Source organism: Callospermophilus lateralis, chromosome 13, assembly GCF_048772815.1.
Source record: "Callospermophilus lateralis isolate mCalLat2 chromosome 13, mCalLat2.hap1, whole genome shotgun sequence".
Lineage (NCBI taxonomy): Eukaryota > Metazoa > Chordata > Mammalia > Rodentia > Sciuridae > Callospermophilus > Callospermophilus lateralis.
The window spans coordinates 54,387,427-54,407,024 of NC_135317.1; the positions used below are offsets into that span (position 1 = coordinate 54,387,427).

At 33.0% G+C, this 19,598-nt stretch overlaps 1 protein-coding gene across 5 annotated transcripts in view; it reads right to left on the reverse strand.

Moving 5' to 3' along the window:
* The window catches only part of Akt3 (AKT serine/threonine kinase 3), a 282,729-nt gene that overhangs the window by 123,805 nt on the left and 139,326 nt on the right, over positions 1-19,598 (reverse strand). For all 5 annotated transcript variants that reach the window (XM_076832053.1, XM_076832051.1, XM_076832056.1 and 2 more), the window contains one exon: positions 12,286-12,397. In XM_076832053.1, the coding sequence (XP_076688168.1) occupies positions 12,286-12,397 (112 nt within the window). The remainder of the gene's footprint in view (positions 1-12,285; positions 12,398-19,598) is intronic.

Consider the following 19,598-nt stretch of genomic DNA (forward strand, 5'->3'; position numbering starts at 1 on the left):
GGTGCTAGGGAATGAACCTATGGCTTTGCACCTGCTAGATAAGCACTCTACCAATTGAGATACATTCTCAGCCCAATTCCTAATATTTTTTACTTGTACTTAGAAATGTAATTGACTTTTACATTTTGACTTTGTACACTTGAGCTTTACTTCATATAATGTTTCGAATAAGTTTTATTTTTCTGAATTTTCCACACAAGCCAACTATACTGTCCGCAACTAAGAGCAGTTTTACTTCTTTCTTTCCAATCTGTATCCCTTTTACACGTTAGATCCACAATTACCTCAGATCAGACCTTCGGTACAGTGTTAAATAAAAAATGAAAAGACCAGACACTCTCACTTTGTTTAAGAAGTTAGGGACGGGGCTGGGGTTGTGGCTTAGAGGCAAAGCACTCGTCTAGCATGTGCGAGGCCCTGGGTTCGATCCTCAGCACCACATAAAAATAAATAAAGTATTGTGTCCAAGTACAACTAAAAAATAAATATTTTTTTTTAAAAAAAGAAGCTAGGGAAACAGCTTTGGGCCTTTTACCCTTGAATACTATGGGAACTGAAGTGAAGTTTTGTTTTGTTTTTTCACTCTATCCCTATCCATTAAGTTTCCCTCTATTTCTAGTCAGTCACATCTTTTTGTTAGGAAATGCTGATTTTTACCAAATGCTTTAACTGTATCTGCTGAAATGACCAATGCTGTCACCTTTATTATTGGTTCTTCTATTTTAGAAACTGGTATATTCGGTTTAATCTAGCTGCTAGTTCACTGAGATGCCTACCATCATTTTCCCACCCTCTTCCTACCTCAGTTTGCCACCACAGAAGTGTTGTTTCAATTGTTCTTGGGCAGCTGCTATAATAGCATAGATTCCTCTGATCTGTCATCTTTTATGGGCATTCTTATTTTTATGCAGTTCACTTATGTAATGTACTCCAGATTGAGTTTTTTAATTCCATTTTTCTTCTCATTAGCTTGGTAGTCATCTTCATCACACTATCAACATCCTCTTAGCAGTTATTCTTCAAACTATAACACGAACCTTTGACTTAGTATATATAGCAATCTAAGAAGAAATTAAATCCTTTTTTTGTCTCAACCTGAATTTATATATTATTACTTCAAGTGTTCATTCTGGACATTCTGTTCTGACCTATCTTCAGAGAAGTTCACTAATTTCCTCTAATGTGAGGTTTAATTTACTATTTTTATGTAATTTTTAATTTATATATGGCAGCAAAATGCATTAAATTTTTATTACATATATAGAGCATAATTTTTCATATCTCTGGTTGTATACATAGTATATTCATACCAATTCGTGTCCTCATACTTGTAACTTTGGATAATAATGATCATCACATTCCATCATCATTAATTACCCCATGTCCCCTCCCTTCCCCAAAACCATCTACTAGACTTGTAATTATAAATATTTTATTTCAATTTTAGAGTTTCCATTTGGGTCCTTCCTGTAGTTTTTCTATTGAATCTCCTCCCATCCCAACATTCTGAACACACTGGTACACAGTTTTTTAAATGACTGCTACATAGTTCCATTATCTGGAGCTATGGAAGCTTCTTGGAATCTAATTCCATTACTTGTTTTTTGTTTTTTCCCATCTTTAGTTTTAACATATTTTTAAAAATCTATGTATATCGATTTTTGGATGAGTCACAGACATTGTACATAAAAAATTTTATGAGTCCTGCTTGTATATAATCTTCAGTTAAAAAGTGTTTACATTTGCTTTTAACAGGCTCTTAAAAGACTACTTAAACTGGACAAATTTAATACAATTTCAGAACTATAGTAATTTAAAACTAGTTTCAATTCTCCAAAGGTAAGTCTAATTTCATTTACCCTTACTTAAAAGGTATAGTTCTTCTTAAATTTATTTATTCTAATTGTTAAACATGATGGCAGGATACAATTCATTCCATATTACGCATATTGAGCACAATTTTTCAAGAAAGGCTACAGTTCTTTAAGGTACCATGTTTTCTCTTTGGCAGGTCCTAGAATTCTGAAACACAGCTCCCAGGTATAGGAGCTACTCAAATCTCAAGATAACCTTTTTTGGAACTAATAGCTCCCACTAAGGAAGAGTGAACTCATTGTGAGATTTTTCTTCCATGAAGTATTGGCCCCATAAATCTTTAATCTTACTAGCTCTCTGATGTCCTCTAAAAAAAAAAAAATTGTCTTTTGGTCTAGCTTTTGTAGCAATTTTCAGTTGAACTACTGGCCCTAATTACTGATTAACCATAACCAAAGCAGTAACCAAACCAAAGCCTTATAGCATACTGGGTGTAGGGTCTACAGAAGCATAGTGGGCCAAAGTACCTCATTAACTGAAATAGAGTATCCAATCTTTGAAGTAATGCTGGAAAATGGAATCAATTTAAAATACAGAATGTGACTCTTATGAAGCAAGCACATTCTTTTTAAAGTACTATTTACAAAAATTACCAAAGAGATTTCACAAGCTATTTATTTACTTACTAATGAATGTTCAATAAAACATCTAATATATGTGTGTTATTAATGCTCAAATAAGCAATGATTTATGAAGTACTTAAAATTCTGTTATGGGAAATCTTGGCATTATGAATAAGTATAATATTTACAGACAAAATGATATAAAATACACATAAATACACTGGTTGCTCTAATAAAGACAATGTAAATATGTGATGAAAACACCCAGGAGAGAGGTGATTCTTGAATGTAGATGTATAAGATAAGTTGGTATAGAGAAAAAGACAAGCAAAGGAGATTAGGTATTATTGGTGATAGGGGCAAAAGGGCAAGCATAAACTACAGAAATGTAAAAGCATGGTATACAATCAATACTTGTAGATCAATACAGCTGGAACATGGGGTGAGCATACACATGCACATACAGATGTTTCTCTGTATGGGGTATAAGTGTAGCATTCATCATTGCAACACTGATAGTGATTAGCTGTAAGAAAATTAACCTCAGCTCACAATGTTGGTAGTCATATATGACATAAAAAAATACATGTTTTAAAAAACATACTTATCAGTAAATAATTTATAGTGCATTCATTGAAGGCAGAGAAAAAAACGAAGTGTATTTGCTAAGATGGAAATTGTTCAATCTTCTTTTAAACAGAAATATGACAGATAAGACTCTCGGGAATAAACAAAATTTGTTATTATCACAATGTTAGATCTGCAAAAGAATAATTGTTTAGCCTACATAATAACAAAGGTGATGGTACTGGGATACTGTAAATAGGATGGTAAGGTACTCATGAAAAGGGTTGATGACCCTATAAAAGAAATTACAGAGAGCTCCTTTGTCCCTTCCACTATGCAAGAACACAGAGAAAAAAAATATCTTCAATGAACCATGAAGAAGGCCTTCAATATCATCAGACAATGACTCTGGGAGCACCTTAACTTTGGCCTTCCCAGCCTCCAGAACTGTGACAATTGTTTCTATTATTTATAAGCTACCTACTTTAGGATATTTGTGATAACAATCTGAATGAAGTAAAACAAATCCCATTCACAAGAGCATTGAAAAGAACAAAACACTTAGGAATAAGCTTACCAAAGGAGGCAAAGGACTTACACACTGAAAACCAAAAAACATTGCTGAAAGAAATTAAAAGCAGAAATAAACAGAACACTTCACATTCGTGAAGTGGAAGACTTATTATTGTTAAATGTCAATACTACCTAAAGTGATCAACATATTCAATGCAATCTCTATCAAAATCAAAGTGCCATTATCGCAGAAGCAGTAAAAAGCAAGGCTAAGACTGATATGGAACCATAACGGATCCCAAAGAGCCAAAAGAATATTGGAAAGAAAAAAGCTGAAAACCTCACACTTCCTGATGTCACAACACACTGGAAAAGTACAATAATTGAAACACAGCATGGTGCTGGCATAAAGGCAGAAATAGACCAATGGAACAAAAGACAGTCCAGAAATAAAATCATGCATATATAGTCAAATGATCTTCCATAAGGATACCATGAATGAATAAAGCTGAAAGGATGGTCTCTTTAAGAAATGATGCTATGCAATTCACAATAAACTGTGGAACCAACCTAGATGCCCTTCAGTAGATAAATGGACAAAGAAAATGTGGTATATATACACAATGGAATATTACTCAGCAATAAAAGAGAATAAAATCATGGCATTTGAAGGTAAATGGATGCAGTTGGAGACTACAATGCTAATGAAGTTAGTCAATCCCTAAAAACCAAATGTTGAATGTTTTCTCTGATATAAAGAAGCTGATTCATAGTGGGGCTGGGAGTAGGATCATGGGAGGATAAGACAAACTCTAGATAGGTTAAAAAGGGTGGGAGGGGAAGGGAGGAGAATGGGTTTAGAAAAGATGGTGGAACGAGATGGACATCATTACCCTAAGTACATGTAGAAAGACAAGAATGGTGTGAATATGCCAGAGATCGGGAGGAGAGGCCCACTCACCATACCACTGCTGGAGATAAGGAGGAGAGGCCTGTCCTGGGCCCAGAGATATGTAGTGAGCCACCCTGTGCTGGGGTTCCTTATTCACTGAAGCATGGCTCCACAGCCCAACATCAGAGTACATATAGGCTTGAGGCTGCCACCACCACAAAGCTGGGATATCATCACTTGTATCAAGGGACAAAAATGAGGACCTGGTAAGAAGTCACCAAGGTCCCTGTGGGTCTGGCTGCACCAAAGGTATCTCTACTAGGGGTGCTAACAGTTATCCTATTGCTGAGGTAACAGGGAGTCTTGCATGGATTGCCTGGTCTCTTTGTTTCTCCTACTGACAGTCAACTTCTTATGATTACCCTCTTACTTGTCATATAATCTAATATCTCCATATTCTAACATCCTACTTCATAAACATCTCAGCCAACCTCCCAGACCCCCTTCTACATTAGAAACTGTAAACCATTACACAAACCTATTGACTATAAGGTAGAAGACATTTCTGATTATAGCAACAAAACTGTAAATGTAAAAATAGAAGCTAACTGATCTATGGCTGCACATTGGGTACACTGAGTGCTGTAATATTGATCTCTCCCTTAAAAGTGAGGTATTGGTGACATAGAGGGACACTATAATACAATAGGGCAGAAGTTGTCATAACTCAGATGTACACTGCAAAAGAGGAAGACTCATAGTCATCATGAAAAAGCAAGGGAAGAACGTGCCCCAAACAAACCAAGATCACTTGGAAGTTAGGACCTCAGGAATAAAGACAAAATATACAATCTTGAAAATAAAGTTGACCTCACAGTGAAGACAGTAAGAAACCATGAACAGAATATTCAAGAATTATGGGATAACATCAAAAGACCAAATTTAAGACTTATTGGGAGAGAAAAAGGTTCAGAGATTCAAACCAAAGGAATGCACAATCTCTTCAATGAAATAATAGCAGACAATTTCCTAAGTATGAAGAATGAACTGGAAAATCAAATACAAGAGGCCTACAGGATACCAAATGTACAAAATTACAACAGATCTACATCAAGACACATTATAATGAAAATGCCTAGTATATAGAGTAGCGTAGAATTTTAAAGGCTACAAGAGAGAAAAATCAGATTACCTATAAAGAAAGACTAATTCAGATCTTAGGATATTTTCAACCCAGAATCTTGAAGCTAGAAGAACATGGAACAACATATACCAAGCTCTAAAAGATAATGGATGCCAACCAAGAATCTTATATCCAGCAAAACTGAGCTCCAAATTTGACAATGAAATAAAAACCTTCCATGATAAACAAAAGCTAAAAGAATTTACAGCAAGAAAGCCTGCACTACATAACATTCTTGGCAAAATATTCCACAAGGAGAAAATAAAAAACAACAATGAAAACCTTCAAAGGGAAGAACTACAATAAAGGAGAAGCCAACCAAAGAAGAAACCAAATCAAGCTAAATATCAAAAATAAATAAAAATGGCCTGTAATACAATCCATGTCTCTTTCAACTCTTTTGGATAAATTTTTACTCATAAAAATTTTAACTACAATATCATCTAATTTTTCAGGTTTTTTAAAATTCATATTTTTTGTTTTCCATTTCACTTCACAAAGTTATACAAATATGTTCTTTAAAAGTTTTAGAATTTTATATTAAAATATTAAATTTTAAAATATTTAATATTTTAATATATAATTAATCTGGTATCACATTGCCTGTGATATGAGATGAGGTATATTTTACTCTCTTATAATTTAAAATCCATTATTCAAGATTCAAGGGTGAAAAAGATCAATCAGAGTGAAAATTGTTTAATAAGGTATATATAAAGGTAAGGGCCAGGTTGAGGGTAACTAACAAATTTTGAGAAGCACCTTTCCTTCTATAAACTTGAAGAGGTAGGAGGTGAAATAAGAGATCCATTATGAAAATCTTGTAGGAGAAAGTGACCTAACTGAAGTTATTCCCACCAAAAGCATGTATAAAGCAACTCACAATCTAATAGTGTCATATAGGGAGGAATAAAACACTTCTCTCTACTCTTATATATTCTAAATTCATCTCTTTGGTGTCCCTTTCTGATGGAACTCAACAAGAAACCACATAACAAGGGGACTTATCATGCAGCCTACAGCATATGTCTCATCAAAGGGTGAAAGAGGGAGAGAGGAGCCAATAGGGCAGCCATTGGTTACATGAAGCCACTCAGTATTTGAAATGTGTCCAGTATGAAATGAGGTGGCAATTGAGGTATGCTAATTATTAAATAGACATTAGAGTCCAAAGAATTACTAGGACAAAGGAAATGAACATGAAATATCTTACTAACAATTATTTTCTTTGCAAATTATATTGGGTTATTATATATTAATCCATTGGGTTAAACGAAAACATATCAAAATTAATTTCTCTATTTGTTTAAAAAAAAGAAGTAAAGGAGAACAAGGTAACATATTCTGTATCTTGATAGTAGTACTATATATCCATATATATGTGTTGTCATTTTTTATATTTTATATTTGTGTTATCAAAATTCATATAACTATAAAACTAAATGGGGTAAATTGTACATTATATAAATTTCAAAAAAATGACTTTAAAAAAATCTAGTTCATTAAGTGTTTTAACAGTTTTGGGCACATACTAACCACCTGATAAATAATGGCTATTATTATGATTCATTAAAACAACCAGCATCAAGTTGTTTCATAGTGGGGAAGGGAGGGAGAACATGGGAGGAACAGACAAATCCTAGACAGGGTGAAGGGGTGGGAGGGGAAAGAAGGGGGTATGGGGTTAAAAATGTTGGTGGAATGTGACTGGACACAATTATCCAAAGTACATGTATGAAGACATGAATGGTGTAAATATACTTTGAATATAACCACAGATATGAAAAAATGTGTTCTATATATGTAATATAAACTGTAATGCATTCCATTGTTATATACAACAAATCAGAATAAAAAATAAGATAAAATTCAAAAAAGAATGGTGTGAATATACTTTGTGTACAACCAGAGATACGAGAAATAGTGCTCTATATGTGTAATATGAATTGTAATGCATTCTGCTGTCATATATAACAAATTAGAATAAAAAATAAAAATAAAAAAATAGAAATGGTGCTAGGGAAATTCACAATAGCCAAATTATAGAATCAGTCCAGATGCCTCTTGATAGATGTGGTATATATACACATTGAATTTTACTCAGTCATCAAGAAGAATGAAATTATGGATTGAAATGGAGAACATAATGTTAAGTGAAATAAGACAGACTCAGAAAATCAAGGATAGAATGTTCTCTCTTATATAGAAGCTAGAGAAAAAAAGGTGAGAATTAAATATCAATAAAATTGTAGGGAAGATCAGTGGAGTAGAAGATGATCAGGAAGGATGACAAAGGGGAGGAAATGTGGAATTAATTTAACAAAATCATATTAGGTGCTTATACAGATACACCTTATGTAGAAAGCACAAATCAAAAATAAATAAATGAGTGAAGATCAGCAGAGATAGGAGAAGGAGACGAGGGAGTAGGGGAAGGGAAAAGTGGGGAAAATGGGGACTAAAATGGAGTAAATCAAATTCCATGCATATATGATTTTGACAAAATGAACCCAACTACTATGATAACTATAATCTCTAATAAAAAATCATGCTAGGAAAACTGGATATCAATGTGCAAATTAATGAAATTTGAGCCTTATCTATACAAAACCCAACCAAGTCACATGGATTAAACATTAAATTTGCATTAGCCTGAGACAATAGAACTCCTAGAAGAAAATAGAGAGGTCACTTATATGACTTTGATGTTGGCAATAATCTCAACTCTAATACCAAAAGTGTGGGCAACATATATAAATATAGACAGGTAGAACTACATCAATCAGAAAGCTTCTGTGGAGCAAAGGAAACAAACTAAGAATGTGAGTAAACTATATGAAAAAACATACATCTGAAAAGGGGATATAAATACATGTGTGTATATATGTTCTACAATTCAATAGCCAAACAGACAAAAATAACCTAACCAAATAACCCAACTTAAAAATGGACATTTCTCCAAAGCAGACACACAAGTGACCCACAGGTATATGACAAGATATACAGCATTACTATCATCAGGGAAATGCAAGTCAAAAATTACAGTGAGATAATACCTCACACTGCTAAGATAGTCATTATAAAAACAATAATAATAATAGGTGTCAGCAGAGATGTGGAAAAACTGAAACCCTATGGGAATGTATAACACAGCAGTCATGTATAGAATACAATACGGAGATTCCTTTAAAAATTGAAAATAGAACTACCATAAGATCTAGCAATCCAAATCCTGGGTATTTATCCAAAGAACTGAAATGAGAAACTCAAAAGACATATATGCCCTCCCATGTTAAATGTAGCATTATTCACAATAACAAAGAGGTGGAAACAATCTAAGTGTCTATCAACATGAATGGATAAAGAAAATATGATATACACATATAATGGAATATTCTTTAGTCTTAAATAAAAGAAAAGAAATCATATTATTTAAGACAATCCAAGGTATTTGGAACTGGGGATCATTATGTTAAGTGAATTAATCCAGGCACAGAAAGTATCACATAATCTCATGCATATGGGATCTAAAGAAATTAACCTCATAGAAATTGAGAGTAGAATGGTGATCATCAGAGTTCAGGGATAATAGTGGGCAGGAAGGGACAGGGAAAGGTTGATCAATGAGTACTAGGTTACCACTAGGTATAAGCAAGAAGCTCTAGTATGCTTCTTCTACCTTTTTCAAATGTACAATAGGTTAACCTAGAAGAAGGAATTTTGATAGTTTTTACCTTAAGAAAATGATAAATGTTTGAGGTTAAACCTGATTTAAATATCACACAATTTATACATATATCAAAACATTACAGAGTATCCCATTAATACGTACAATTTTCATGTTTTGATGCATCAGTTAAAATAAGAAAATTTAAAAAATAAATGCAGTAGTTCAATTCCCAATAGCTAAGCTATGGAACCAACCAGATGAATGGAGAAAGAAAATGTGATTATATATATATATATATTTCTCCAAAGCAGCCATAAAGAAGACTTCATGACCTTTGTCTGCAAATGGATGGATTGGGAAACTATCATGCTAAGTGAAATAAGCCAGTCCCAAAAAACCAAAGTCTGAATGTTCTCTCTGATATGTAGATGTTAACACACAACAAGCAAGGAAGGAAGAATAGAAGTTCAGTGGATTCGACAAAGGGGAACGAAGGTAAGGGACGGGTAATGGGAATAGGAAAGACAGTAGAATGAACTGGACATCACTTTCCTATGTTCATATATGAATACACCACCAGTGAAATTCCACATCATACACAAGCACAAGAATGGGATCCTAACTAGAATAAGTTACACTCCATGTATGTAAAATATGTCAAAATATACTCCACTGTCATGTATATCTAAAAATAACAAATTTTTTAAAAATGAATGCAGAAGAACAGCTAAGAGCATTTTGGTTTAAAAATAATATGGGAAATGTTGTTTAATTACAAACTGAAAGTTTTATAAAGCTTCTCTAATTAAAACCATGCAGTGCTAGTACTAGAATGACAGAAAGATCAAGAAAATATTACAAAATAAAAATCTAAAAGCCCAAGTATTTGTCTATGTGCTATCATCCATCTGAGAGAAAAGAATTTCTTATTTACTAAGACCTAATAAGCTCACTATTTAGAACAGACCAATCTTATATCATTGGCAATCTTATATCATGCATAAAAAAGATTAGATACATACATTTAACTTACATTTAGACTGGTGACAGAATACTGAAAATAGTTTTTCTAACTTTTTGAACTTCCCTAAATCTTCACTGACATTAAAGTTCTATAAAACTCCAAACATCATATTCTAGATGAATACAGAGTAGTAGCATGTCCCAACAGTAAAAATAAACATGCCGTTTTTCATTTCCACTAAAACTGTTTTTTCTTCTAATCACAAATGCAAATGAAAATTGATTGTTCAGTGGAATAGTGTTATATTACAGAAATAGCAAAGAATTTTAAAGTCTTAAGATTTGGCTTAAATCCAGCTTTGTGGGGTATTTAACGATGGTGGAATGTAATGAACATTATTATCCAAAGTACAGGTATGAAGACACGAATTGGTGTGAATATTCTATGTATACAACCAGAGATATGAAAATTGGGTTCTATATGTGTAATAAGAATTATAATGCATTCTGTTGTCATATATAAATTAAAAAATATATATATGTAAAATAAAATGGTATAGTTGAAAAAAAATCCAGCTTAGTAAACACAAATGGAAAAATAAGTCATGCTTCAATGAGATGTTCCACTAAAAGAATATATTCAAAGAACAAACACTGACAAAGGAGAGTTTCACTCATTCACCAGTCAATAAATATTATGTCAGACCCTGAACCATGTGCTGAAGATTAAAAAAATAGAAAAGAAAGTAAGGAAGACATGCTTCTTACTGTCAAGAAGCTTACAGTCTAGTGAGGAAAGCAAATAAAGATTACAGTCATGATGTAGTTGGTATAAAAGGTTCCAAGAGATATGTAAGTGTATAGCTAGGGGACCTACCTAAGTCCACAAGAGACAAAGAACTATGTGTACATTAAAGACTTAAACACATCAGCAAAGAATAATATTGAAAGTGTAGAAAAGAATATATTAATATTAAATACTAACTATAGAATTAGAAGTATTACTAATTTCTATGCCCCTATTTTTCTTTATTTTCTATATTTCCTAAAGAAATCATATATCACAACTTACTCTATTGATCAAAAAGCTTTATTAAAATAACACTAAAGAACTGGATTTGTAGCTTAGTAGTAGAGTACTTGTCTGGTATATGTAAGGACCTGAGTTTAATCCTCAGCACTCACTGCACAAAACAAAACAAACAACTACAAAAAAAAGAAAAAATCCCTTTACCATTTATTAGAATTTTTTTAAAAGGTTGTTTTTGTTTTTATTAAAATCTTAGAGAAACCTGTTATAACAAAATTTACTGTATTCATTTGGAAAATAAGGCTAACAATAGCTAACTTCACAAAATTGTTGCCTAGGATCAAATATGTTAACATATGTGCAGAAAATTTTATCATTGTTTGCTAGACCTAACTCATTTATCAGGCCACCCAATAAAAGAGTATCAAGACAAAACAAGGAGGTGGGAAGGTGGGTGCAAAACTTGACTACAGATAGGGACAATGGAAATATGGTCCTGATGGAGTTGATGAGCTAGTTCCTGATATGTGCTGCTACTTGATTTGGCAAAGATGATAGCAATGCTATTAATCCAAGTATAACTCCCATCCCATACCTGTACCACTGAGCTTATTACAAATCTTGAAAACCTTCTCAATGAATTCTCCAGGCAATTATTTAGAATTAATCTATAAGCACAAGCTACTTAAAACCTTTTACTATCACTTGTATGTCAGATTTCCAATACTAACACAATTATAAATTTTTTTTAAAAGACAGTATGATCATAAAAATATTTTAGTTTTTATTTTAATCATTAAATATTCTGTATTCTCTGAAGAAGTATATCTTCCAGCATTCCTAGAGGTTCAGTTTACAATTCTGTGAACCACAGTTATATATGTATTATTCCAGAACCTAAATAATAGACTAGAGCATTTTGCAAATATATTTAATAAATATGTTTATAAATGATGAAGTCAGATACAAATACACTTTTAGATTGAGTGTTGCTGTTTCATAAAATGAAGAAAACAAGTTTTTTTTTACCTTTCCTCTGGAGTATCTACATGAAATGTTCTCTCTATAACGGTGGTCCACTGGAGACATCTGATAATAAATGTGTTTGGCTTTGGTCGTTCTGTTTTCATTAACTGACATTCTAGAAAGAAAATAAATTATTTCTTTAATATATACACACATATTTACACCATGAAGTAAGCAGAACTACAGAGTTCTGTTTTAAACAAAACCTAGCACAACCTCACAGCTTTCCATGGATCTCTGCTCAAAGTTATTCACAACCTTACATTGGTATTCCTTTTTAACCCACTGCCATTCCGCCAAATCAGCTAAACTGGATTATTTTCACAAAACACAATTTGTTCTTTCCTATACTTATACCTTTGCTCCAGCTGTTACTACTATCTGTAGTATATCACTATCCCACCCATGTTATCTCCAGTAGTCAAAGTAATACCCATTCTTTAAGGTCCAGATCAAATTCTGCTCCTTCCATTTTACAACACCACTTCCTCATCTATAGTCTCATTATTTATTACTGTACCACTCATTTTTCACTTAGCATAGTCTTATAACATTTTTTATCTATTTAAGAGGATTTCATTTTATCCTACCTTCTGATAAGATACACTGCCTAAATTCTTAGGTATCCAGTGGGTAAAGCCAGTCAAAGAAGCTAAGCAGAATTCAGAGAAAAGAATAGTGTTGTAGATAAAAGTATAGATTCTAAAACCAGTGTGCCTAATTCAATTTCTTTTTCTGCCAGTAACTATACAACCTTGGACAAGTTAATTATTTCTCTGGTCTTCAATAACAAGTGGGAAAAAATAAAAGTAACTATATCACAGAATTAACACTGGGACTTATAATAAATTCATGTAATACTTAGCATAATAATGACAAAAAATAAACTTTCAATAAACACCAGCTATTATTAATGGATGTACATTTGAAATGAACTTTAGAAGATAAATGATCATAGATACCCAGAAATGGTAAGGTAGGATTGTCTATGCTTTTGAAAGAAATTAGCCTATTCCTAGATGACAAATTCATCAGTGCTTATCTGTTTTGTCCTTTTTCCATCATTAACAACTACCTACTCCAGCATTAACAACCATTAACTACCACAACATTTTTGGTTTTAACGTCCAAGTAATTACTCACAATAGACTAATTCTTTATTGACTCTTTAAACTGAAAAAAAAAAAAATAATTCAACCAAGCTTCTCTTTTCCAATAATCTTTCATGGTTTTAGCCATCCCCTTTTAGTTCGTCAATTTCAAAATCCAAACTTTATTCCAACTGGAACACCATCTTAAAATACACATCAGAAAATAGGGGCATAGCTCAGTGGCAGATCATGTTCTTAGCTTGACTGAGCCCCTAGGTTTCATCCTGCCCCAACCCCCAAAAGATAAACATGTTTACTTATATAGAGAACATTTCTATCTTGTTGAATTACTAGTACCATATCTGAAACCACTGATTATCTTTCCCTCTAAATCCATTTTTCCTGGCTTTCTTCATTTTCCCAACACCTAGACTGAAACATGGAAAGAGATCTTCTTTTTTGATGTTGGTTAATACTTTCCTTTACCTGGGTTTTCCACTAGTGAAATTCTATTTCAGATTCTCACTGCCCAATGCCTGAATCTCTCTCACTGCCATAAAACTAGAATCTTCCTGCTCAGATATTGAGAGTCCACATATGTTATTTAAAAATAGCAACTGTGTGAGATATCTGACATGTCCTAAAAAGGAACTCCTGATCATTCCTACCCTGCGTTCTCTGCCAACCTCCATGATGACTTACTCCATTTCAGATGATGAAATCTCCATCTTTTCAATAACTAAAGCCAAAAACTTGGAACCCTTTGGAGTCCTCTCTTCTCACATCATGTTCATTCCTTCCAGCTATCCTTCTGGTTCTACTTGGAAAAACATAATCCAGTTTCTGATCACTTGTCACCACTTGCACTACCTCAGACTAAGCCATCATTCTCTATCAAAACTTCAGAACAGCTCTCCTTGCTCCTCATTTCAATTTACCCTCAACAATGAGAAATCTTAAAATGAACATCCTCAACAATATTCTATATGTTTCAATTCACTAAGAATAGAAGGCATGGGCTAGGGTTGTGGCTCAGTGGTAGAGCACTTGCCTAGCATGTGTGAGGCACTGGGTTTGACTCTCAGCATCACATACAAATAAATGAATAAAATAAAGGCCTATCAACAACTAAAAATACATTAAAAACTATTTAAAGAGAATAGAAGACAGAGGCCTTGAAAAAGTTCACCTAGGATCCTTCATGATCTGGTCCTCCCACTTACCCCACTAAATATCTAACCTCCTCCCCCTTACTCTTTCAAACCACTCTGCCAGTTACCAGGGCTTCAACCATGCATTTTTTTTTTTTTCCAACAATGGGATGTACTCTCAACTGAGGGCTTTTTGGTAAGCTATGCCCTCTGCCTGGCATTCTTTTCCCTCACATATCCCCACAGAAGACTCCCTGCCTTCCCTCAAGTCTTAGATCAATTCTAATCTTCATATTTATGCCTACCTTGGGCATTCTTTTTAATACAATCTGGACCCCATGTACATGACTCCCCAAGTTTTTATCTGCTCTACTTTTATGAGATGACAAACAGTATATTTCTTGTTTATTGTCTGTCTCCTCAACTAAAATGTAAACTCCACTGACATATTCTTAGTGCCTGACACACAGTGAACATTCAATATTTTCCAAATGAATGAATTCTGGGAGTAAAAAAATCCAACAATTTTGATGATACACGAAAAAAGAGAATTTCTGGGGCAACTTTCTTATATAAACAGGGAGAAATGGAATTTACTGGACAAGTAGAAAGGATGCTCTAGTCAGAAGTACAGATAGTTTAGTGATGGAGCAGGAGAGCAGATAGAATAAAAGGACCCAAATGAAGTTAAGGGTATAGATGCAAGTGGGAGCTGGTAAAAATTATTTTCTCCTTGCTTCAATTTTTTCAGTGATTAGGATACAAAGTCACCTACTAAGAACAGAACTGAAAGAGCACACTTTGGGGCTTTGAGGAAAAAAGAAAATATGAAATAGCATTCTAGGAAAATGGAAGAGCAAACAGATGAGGGACATTAAGGGGCAACTTGGACTTAATGTTCAAGAATTTAAAGTACTACCAGAGATCATAGTTGTTTATTATTCCCTAGATATACTCAACTACATGGGTGCGGGTGGGGAACTGAGAACAGAATTTAAGCAGATTGTTTTAACTAGTAAATACAACAACAAAAAAATGGAAAAGAGTAGAAGCAGCAAGGCAAGGGAGTGATTAAGATAATCAACCAAGGAATTTAAAATGAGTTTGGAAGAAAAGGAGAACTTTGATGTGTATAAGGAAAACGTAATGCAATTAATAGATTATAGAAATCCATTCTATCATAATTAAACATTGTACAACAAAGTTACACATTTTTTGAATTATGAAAGTTTAAAAATACCAAATACAGTAGGTCAGTTTGTGGTGTTTGAAATATCAAATTTTTAAAATACTGGACACTATACCCATTTATACCAATAAGGAGCCACCAAAATTCCTACGACCCACTCTGCCCAGCAGACTTGCTCTCTTTGAAACCCATTATTACTTCTCATTTCCCTCTTTTTAAAGAAATCCTATTAAATTTCCAGATGGTAGTTCACTATATTGTCCTGTATATATGTTATTTTGATCTTTTAATCAAATTACTTAAAAGTTGGGACTTAGTTGTATAATTCTTCCTATAGTACCTAAGACTGGGACACTACATAAAGGTACATAGTTAATAATTATTGATCGACTAGCTTTGTTTTTGTTTTTGTACTGGGATTAAACCCGGGGGTCCTTTACCCCTGAGCTAACATTCCTACTCCTTTATTATTTTAATTTCAAGACAGGGTCTTACTAAGTTGATGAAGCTGGACTCAAATTTGTGATTCTCCTGCTTCAGTCTCCCAAATGGCTGGAATTACAGGTGTGCGCCACAGTGCCTAGCTGACTGACCAGCTTTCAATGCAAACAACAAAAGACAGAACATTTATAAGAGGGGCAGGTGTGAAAGAAATACTACAGAGAGCACTGTGGAACAGAGCAGAAAAGGAAAGAACATCCAAGCTCAGGTTCATCCATTTTATTTAACGTTCCCATTGTCATGATTTAGAAATAATTAAGAAAAGAGATTTGAAATTAAAATACTACTTATTGATGGGGCTGGCTATTTATTTATTTATTTTTGGTGTTAAGTTTTTTTGAGTGCTTTACATATCCTGAAGATTAGTGTTCTATATGATGTGCATGTGGTAAAGATTTTCTCCCATTCTGTAAACTCTCTCTTCAAATTATTTTTTCTTTTGCTGAGAAGAAGCTTTTTAGTTTGAATCTATCCCATGTATTGATTCTTCATTTTATTTCTTATGCTTTAAGTAGTTTTGTTAAGTCAGGTCCTAATGTGACATTATGAAGATATGGATCTACTTTCTCTTCTATTAGGCACAGGTCCTTGATCCACTTTGAGTTTTGTGCAAGGTGAGAGAGAGAGATTTAACATCATTTTGCTGCATATGGATTTCCAGTTTTTCCAGCACCATTTGTTAAAAAGGCTATCTTTTCTCCAATGTATGTTTATGGTGCTTTTGTCTAGTATGAGATAACTGTATTTATGTGAGTCTACCTCTGTATCTTCTATTTTGTACCACTGGTCTTATCATACACTATCAACTGTGCTTTCCTAGTCAAAGTACTTTATGTCTATAAATTCTCATCTTTAAAAGCACTATCAGGAATTAAAGAAAAACTTAAAAGGAAGTCTATTTTCAGCACCACACCTAAATGAGGTTTAAGTGCTATAATTTAAAAAACTTCTCAACATTAGAATTTAAAAAGCTGTTTAAAATACTATCAGGTTTCAGGTGAGTCTCAATTATTATTATTTTAAAGCTACTACAAACAATGGTAATTTATTTTAATTATCATTCTCAACAGACCACAGAAATACACTGTCTAGAAAAGAATAAAATATTTGTATGTATTTATGTATGGGGTGGTTTGGAAAAAATATTAAAATAAATAACATGATGACCAAGGCATTAATGCACAATTCAAATGTTTTAACTAAATTTGCTAAGTATTTGTAGACTCAACAATATATGAAATAGTATTGCTGGACCAAAAATTATATAAGAATTTGGGAATATAAAACTGAAGAAGAAACTACCAACTAACACATCATATTCTATTATTAATCATTCTACTCATGTCATTACAAAGTGGTATTTTATTAATACCATGAAGGTTTTAATCAGGTCCTTATAAGGTCCCCAGTCTAACAAAAATATTATGTGTAATTACAAAAGCATAATAGAAATAAATCTATATTTTATAGGTCTTAGTATAAAATACTCTGCAAGAAAATTGAATTTCTAAATAATGCTCATAAGGTTGAGACTACAGAAAAGAGAAGTGGCTACCAAAATATTCCCACTGGTAGCTGGGTCCTACCAATAGAAGAGAATATTCTATCACAGTATCCTAGGGTGTGTTGCTGTACATAAACAAGAGTAATCTGTGAAGCTGAATACAACATAGTTGAAATTTTAAATTACCATGCTAAAACAAATGACCCAGTATATAGAAAAAGGTTGGGATTTTGTTTATAAGCCATAATAAGAATTAAGAAAATATTTTCTAGCTCTGTAAAATGAAAAAAAAAAAAAGATACCAACAAATGACCCAGCATATAGAAAAAGGTTGGGATTTTGTTTATAAGCCATAATAAGAATTATGAAAACATTTTCTAGCTCTGTAAAAATGAAAAAAAAAAGATACTAAAAAAACGTTACAAGTTTTTAGATCATGTTGGTTGCTGATCTGAATATTTCTATTCTTTTTGTTTTGTTTGTTTTGGGGGGTACCAGGGATTGAACTCAGGGACAGTTGAGCACTGAGCCACATCCCTAGCCCTATTTATTGTATTTTATTAGAGACAGGGTCTCACTGAATTGCTTAGCACCTGGCTAAATTGCTGAGGCTGGCTTTGAACTTGCGATCCTCCTGCCTCCATTCGCCTCCTGAGCCACTGGGAAATATTTCTATTCTTAAAGGGTATTAAAAAGATTCTTAAAGAGCATTAGAAAATACTCCTGAACATTTTTCTTTTGGTTACGTAAAGAATCCAAATCAAACCAGACCACTTTAAAACTTAGAAGTTGGAAGCTTTGGATAGAGATTCTTAATGTTATTAATCAAATGCTTGTGAATTCTGGACTCATTTAATACACATCAGTAAAGTATTCTTATATAAAATGCAAAATAACTAATTTTTATTCTATCAATATGATATTTTTGGTTATTTGTTACAATGGTACTTTAACAGTTATACTAGTTATACAAGTTGCTCTCCTGAGAAACTTGAAAATCAAGCTGAATTTCAAATGCTCTGCTTACTTTACACCATTCTGAATCACAGATGACAAAAGTTTATTCAAAGCTAAAATTACTCTGCAAACTTGAAAGTCAATTAGCAGGACTGCAATATACCAGATCAAAAAACAGACACACCCAAAACAAAGTTCTGGAGATTATCTGTTTAAATTTCAACCTTTAATCTTTATAATACTAATTTTATTCTTCAAAAATAAATTCTCCCAATATTCAATGTAAAAAAAAGGTATAATAGTAGTCCATTAAATCCATTATAAAATAATTCCCACAGTCAGTTATAATGACCATAAATCAAAATAACACTGGATATTCATTAATGAAGACAAAAACATTTTCTCCTTCTTCTGTTTAATGTTTTCACTATCTAGAGACAAAAAGAGATGGTGGCTGCACAAGGTGCCTTAGGTAAGGTGAATGCCCTGGTAGAAAGTAATTCCAGCAGGAGATCAGGTGAGTAATTACTATGTTCAAGGGACTGCACCCACTAAGTAGTTCCTATATTCATCCCAAAGGACAAACCTAAAAAGAGTTGTTATCATCATTCTATAAATGAGCAAATTTAAAAGACTAAAATCTGCTAAATAACTTGTTTGAAACAAGCAACTTATTAGAAACTATATAGGATTTATCCTAGGTCTATCTAAATCCAAATATGAAAAGACTATAATGCTAGGAAAATTGCTTTTAAAAATCAATAATCCAAATGAATTTCATGGTTGCTTTTTCTATTCTATAAGGAATGATGTTAGGATTTTAATTGGAATTACATTAAATCTGTATAGTGGTTTGGGTGGTATGGCCATTTTGACAATATTAATTTTGCCTATCCAAAAGCATGGGAAATCTTTCCATTTTC